The 6,347-nt window shown below is 37.5% G+C and overlaps 1 protein-coding gene across 1 annotated transcript; it reads left to right on the forward strand.

Moving 5' to 3' along the window:
- Window positions 1–322: 322 nt before the first annotated feature.
- LOC307007025 (peroxisomal membrane protein 4-like) lies at window positions 323–6,347 on the forward strand. Its single transcript, XM_079628610.1, has 4 exons — window positions 323–480; window positions 757–819; window positions 3,679–3,877; window positions 4,335–6,347. The coding sequence occupies exons 1-4, from the start codon at window positions 368–370 to the stop codon at window positions 4,593–4,595; spliced, it is 636 nt and encodes a 211-aa protein (XP_079484736.1). The 5' UTR covers window positions 323–367; the 3' UTR covers window positions 4,596–6,347.

The following is a 6,347-nucleotide window of genomic DNA, read 5'->3' on the forward strand; positions in this document are numbered from 1 at the left end:
TAGATAGATAGATAGATAGATAACAGTTAGATAGATAGATAGAAATAATCTGAATGACAGGTGTGACTGACTACTAGACAAACATAAACAGTACAGTTGCGCCCTCTCATGCTGAACGTCAGTAATGACAGTTGCAGATCCTACTCGAATATAAAATCCTCATTAACCGCTTCTAAATTAAGATAGAAATTATTAAGACCGTAAAATTCTACCTGTAAGTATTTATTTTTTTAATGAAAATGTAGTATTTGATATATCGCTGTTGTTCCGGGCACTGCAAGCGGAACCGTTAACTGTTGCCTGTTTCCGTGTGAAACGCTGCACGCGTGTGTGTTACAGCGCGAGGTGTCCGTGTCAAAGAAGAGCCATGGCAGCCTCAGATCTCTTTAAAACTTTATTATACACTGTTAACAATCTCCTGCAGCAGCACAAATATAAATCTGCTCTGGCTGTCCTCAAAGGCTTCAGGAATGGAGCTGTGTGAGTCTTTTCAATGGCGTTTTTATGCATGTTTGTTAATAAATCAATGCATACATATTTGTGATTCTAACCTTGTTTACATTTTGACATGAAGCACTTGTGATTATATTTCATCTTGCTTATGGAAAAAGATATAGATACGTTTATTTTTCGCCTTATATTAAATTGTATATTTAAAATGGCAGTAATAGGTATTCATACTGCTGTATTTAGACAAGACTAACTGTAAACATGTAATTAAATACATGTTATTAATTCTTTTCTTTGTTTTTACAGATATGGGGCTAAAATTCGTGCTCCTCATGCCCTAGTGATGACGTTTCTCTTCAGAAGTGGCAGGTGAGGTGAACTTTGACCTTTCAGATTACCAACTCCATGGGTGCTTCTCAATATCCCTCCTCGTCTCCTAACTCCTCTGTCGTCCATCTCGTGACCCGGAAACCGATCGAGCTCAGCCAACTTGAGCGGCATCTCTATTCTCTAATTGCACCGTGAGAAGTGGGTCGGTGAGTGAGGAGCTTCCTGAGGAGTCATGAGCGAGGAGACACGGGTGTATCCTATGCGGAAAAGTTTTATCGACTAAACATGACATGCGTACAAATTCCTCCTCCCCTTTACATCGGTCACAATCATTTTAATTTATACTTTACCTTTGCATTTTAAATAAACTACACATCTCACATATTTCAACAGAGTATCTTTCTTTATTATTAGTTATTATGAATTTCTTAAAGCTACACTGTGTAGGAATTACTCCCATCTAGCGGTGAAATTGTATATGACTACCAACTAGGGATGCACCGATACCACTTTTTCCAGACCGAGTCCGATACCGATACTTTCATTTTTGGTACTCGCCGATACCGATACCGTAACCAATACCTGTATTTTTAATTTTCAATTAATTTTTAATTCATGCATTTGTCATTTTTAAATGTATTGGTAGAGAAACCAAAATAATATCAATCATATAAGTTGTTTATTAAATTTAAACTTAATTTGTTCATCAAATATATATTTAATACACTGCATATTCATTACTGTATAAATTAAATATAGATGGATCTTTTTGTAAAGTAAAAAAAAAGATAGCCTATTTAGTCAAGAGCAGTGAGTAATTTATTTGTCCTTTGTTTGATTAACATTAAAACACAGCAGCAGACTAATTAAACTGCTGCACTTTTAAGACCGAACGCACGGACCCCAGTTGAATATACCGTCTGTTCACTTGAGATATAACAGACTTTGTTTATTAGGAAACTCGCCAAGACGGGCGTTTTTACATAGTTTTGTGTGAATTCATCCGTACAAGCGCAAGACGTGAAAGACTTCAATTCAGTATTCGTACGCTGAGACGCTGGTTTCGGTTTGGTTTGAAGTTCATGTAACTTCTTGACCTGCAAATGTCCTCTAATAATGCAGGCAACCACTCGTTAAACATAAATAAGGTAACAGTTCATGTTTTACTTACATATACGATTTAGTTTTAATCCAAATAACACGTGCTGAGTGAACGATCAGCAATCAAGAGCATTCAACAGAAGTGCGCTCTCTCTCTCTCTCTCTCTTAATGGTCAGTTATCGTTAATAATAAACATGCCTCGTTTTACTTTCTTTGCCATTGACATCCGACTGAACTACAAACTTTCCATTGACGTCTGATGCGCTCGACCAGCTCGCGCTTCGGTGCCGCGGCGCGCTCAATCCACTGCGCGTTTTTCTCTTATCAGCTCGCGCGCCACAGCTATATAGCCGTTACTATATTCTGTTTAATATTTCAAAAATAAGATATATTTACTTCATAAACAGCCTTCTTTTTTATCCCCATTATAATTTTTTGTTGTCAGTGTTTCTTTGTCTGGACACAAACACTGTACACACGCTGCCTGGTATCAGTTGTTGGTATCGGGGCATTTTTACGAGTACAAGTACATGAGCTCAGTATCGAGTCGATACCCGATACTGGTATCGGTGCATCCCTACTACCAACTGAATATTACTTTCTAGCCCCTCCCACTCCGAGGGCGTTTTAACTCCTACGGTGGCCGTATTATTTAAAATCTGTCGGCAGTCGTGAGTTATCTCCTCCTCGCATTCGTCACGGCGCCACTGAGTGTAAAAACGCGAAAGGCGAAGCTTGAATTTCCAGGTATGTCCCTCTTTGGCTAATGTATTTTCAAGATGGAGGCGCAACATGGCTTCCGCCATTCGAGCAGCTCACCCGTATGTATTATAAATGGCAGATTTACGCTTACGAGAATACTTGATTAGTTGGTAGAAGTAATTATACATTAATGAGCACATATCATTTTGAAAGAACAAAGTTGTTTTTGAAAAAAAATTACACAGTGTAGCTTTAAATAACCAAACTTCAACAGCATAAGGCAGATCCTTTGAGCGCTGTGAAGTGACGCTCGAGTGATCAAGTATTCCAATGTATAAATAAACTTTCCTTCGATTCCTCCATCCTCTTTTTCTTCCCTCGCACCCTACAGGAGTGGAGCTGAGACGTGAGGAAAGGAAACGAGGATGCACAAATAAGAAATGAGAAGCACCCAATGTCACTTTCATGTCAAAATTAATTCTAGTCCAGCGCTCATGTTGATAAAGAGATATGTGGAATATGTAAGGGTTAATGCCCGACGAGGTGTCCATTGTCAGGTTTTAATGGACGACGGCGAGTTGTGAACCGGCCGACGCGCAGCGGAGGACAGTTGCCTCCGCCGAAGTCCATTAAAACCTGACAATGGACACCTCGTCGGGCATTAACCCGCTTATACCATGGTCACTTGCCAAATAACACATTTTTAAAACATTAGTTTATATTTTAATTAGTTTTACAATCGAAATCCAAAGTTACAAGTTACAAACAATAACTTGGTTTCCTTGGTTACGCCTGACAGTTTATTTAGGTGTCCTCTATCACTTTTTAACGGACACCCTGCAGCCAATCAGAATCGAGTATTCACCCAGACCATGGTATAAACTGTGATATTTTATCATTACAATTTTTCTTAAATATTACACTGTTATTCACATTTTCAAAAGTATTAATGACTAGTGACAGTGCTAATATTTAGCATAATACACACACACGCACACGCATATATAAATACAATATATGTGACGAATAATCCTGACTTATTACAACAAATAGCACAATAAATGTAATAGCCTGTGACCTCTGCTCATCAACAGTCTGAGAGAGAAGTTGTGGGCGATCGCTCAGGCCACGTTCACTCACTCCAGGAATCTAGCCTGCTTTGTGTTCACATATAAAGGGCTTCAGGCTGTTCAGCAGCACTTCCAGGGCAAACGCCTGCAGTCTCACTCCTTTCTCGCCGCGTGTCTCGGAGGCTGGCTGGTGTTTGGAGAAAACAACAACATCAACAGCCAGGTTAGTGGAACTCATTCATTATCGATCTATCATTGATACCTTACAGTTTCAGCTGTGTTTGAACTTCTCTTCTTTAACACTTTAATGCCTGTTTTTTATTTTTTTTATGGAACAGTTTATTGAACCGTCAGATAAAATCCTAAAAAAGGCCCATATATGATTCAGAGGCCAAACTGAGCAATATTAATAGCAATGTGGTGCAACGTGAATGCACAACTTTAAAGGAGATTTGCTCAATGTTTCGATTTTTTTGCACCCTCAGATTCCAGATTTTCAATAGTTGTATCTCGACCAAATATTGTTCTATCCTAACAAACCATAGACCAATGGAAATTTTATTTATTCAGCTTTCATGTGATGTATAACTCTCAATTTCAGAAGATTGACCCATGTGACTGGTTTTGTGGTCCAGGGACACGTATAACATCTCTTATTTGATCTCTGTTGTTGTGCTCAGATAAACATGTACCTGCTGTCCCGGATTCTCTTCGCCTTGTCTCGTCTAGCGGTGGAAAAGGGCTTCATCCCGCAGCCGAAGACAGACCCGTTCCCCCTGTTTGCCACGCTGGTGTGGGGCGTCGTGCTCTGGTTGTTTGAGTATCACCCACACACACTTCAGCCTTCCCTGCAGTCCTCCATGAACTACCTCTACCACGACAGCAACACATGGCACGACATTTCAGACTTTCTCATCTATAACAAACCCAAAACCAACTGAGGGACGCCAGGGACAGACCTAGGTCCTGCTTTCCTATCTAGACTAAACAACAGACCACTTTAGAGATTTAGTTTCGTTTGATTGAAGGGTTTAATTACTATACCATTATTTGTGCCACATATGTGACCCTGGACCACACATGGGTACATTTTTTGCATTTGAGATTTATACATTATCTGGAAGCTGAATAAATACGCCTTCCATTGATGTGTGGTTTGTTAGGATAGGACAATATTTGGCTGAGATACAACTATTAGAAAATCTGGAATCTGAAAAAAATGTAAACATTGAGAAAATCTCCTTTAAAGTTGTCCATTTATGTTCACGATTGTGCTGCATTCACTCACAAAAATACATGTTTTATATATTTACGGTTGGAAATGTACAAAATATCTTCATGGAACATGATCTTTACTTAAAATCCTAATGATTGTTGCCATAAAAGAAAAATCGATAATTTTGACCCATACAATGTGTAGTTGGATATTGCCACAAATATACCCGTGCGACTCCAGACTGGGTTTGTGATCCAGGGTCACATATAGAAATTGCAGATGCTTGACTGTGCTCCCTTACATTGTTATATGTTGAACTAAATGACTACTTTGCACATCGTCTAGACTATCTAGATTATATTCGCTCCACTTTTACACTCAGATGTACTTGCACTTCATGATAACTGTGATAAACCATCATGCAAAGACAGAAACAGAACATGTTTATGCATTTCTCAACAACAAAAAATGTTCAGGCCACGGTCCACCCGAAAGCAATTATTTTGTGTAAGAAAAAATTTAATTTGTTTTTAGGACCATCATTCACCATATATTCTCATTACTGTTCTACGTTCACAGACTCCTCACATTTTACTTTTGAGTTTTCCTGTAATTCCCTTTAATCTCAATGCTAGTTAGTTTCTCTGGTAACACTTTGCAATAAGGTTTCATCGGTTAACATTACTTCTGCATTAGTTATGAACTAGCAGCGAACAATATGTCTACAGCATTTATTAATCTTAATATTAACCTTAACATTTACTTTGATTTTTTAAGATTAAAAGTAGCATCTGTTAACATTAGTTAATGCACGGTGAGCTAACATGAACATTTTGATGAACTAACATTAAGAGAGGTTCATAAATGCTGTAAAAATATATTTCTCATGGTTAGTTTAATGCATTAACTATTGTAAACAAATGAGACCTTATTGTAAAGATAGTACAACAAATACTGCCATGATGTGTAAATAGTTCATTTAAAAACACAAAATCCTTTCAAATAAATCCTATTTTTGCATCATGATTATGAGGAGTGAGAATCATGAATCCTGTCAACTTCATTTTCTATGTGCAATTTAAATAGTTAGTTTATTAACTTGTTTTTGTGGGAAAATATGACCTGGCCATGTTTTAGTGCTGCACTTTTTGGTGTCATAATACATAAATCGTAACATAATAGCAGTCCTTAAAACAAACATAATGACTGTTCATAATTTTTTTAACTGTAAATGATTAGTCATGTTGGTCCATAGTTTATTCCTGATTCTCACCACAGCATTGATAAATTGGTTAAGTGCTTTATATATTTTATTCCTCTGCTGATTGCAAAAAATTTTAATAATTGAAATGCAAGAGCCAGTATAAACAATTTACTAAGTTGAAATTCAAGAGTAATTATTTTCCATGCATTATGTTGGTGCAGATTTGATGGAAGAATGTATGTATTAATTGATTAAATACAGTACCATAATATA

The sequence above is a fragment of the Phoxinus phoxinus genome, assembly GCF_949152265.1.
Source record: "Phoxinus phoxinus genome assembly, chromosome: 11".
Taxonomy (NCBI): domain Eukaryota; kingdom Metazoa; phylum Chordata; class Actinopteri; order Cypriniformes; family Leuciscidae; genus Phoxinus; species Phoxinus phoxinus.

What these genes read in the sequence shown, in the direction of transcription:
- LOC307007025 (XM_079628610.1), top strand. Translation starts at nt 368, where the DNA reads ATGGCAGCCTCAGATCTCTTTAAAACTTTATTATACACTGTTAACAAT. An exon ending in TTTCTCTTCAGAAGTGGCAG is followed by an intron (nt 820 to 3,678) that starts GTGAGGTGAACT and finishes GCTCATCAACAG; the next exon opens with TCTGAGAGAGAAGTTGTGGG. An exon ending in ACAACAACATCAACAGCCAG is followed by an intron (nt 3,878 to 4,334) that starts GTTAGTGGAACT and finishes TGTTGTGCTCAG; the next exon opens with ATAAACATGTACCTGCTGTC.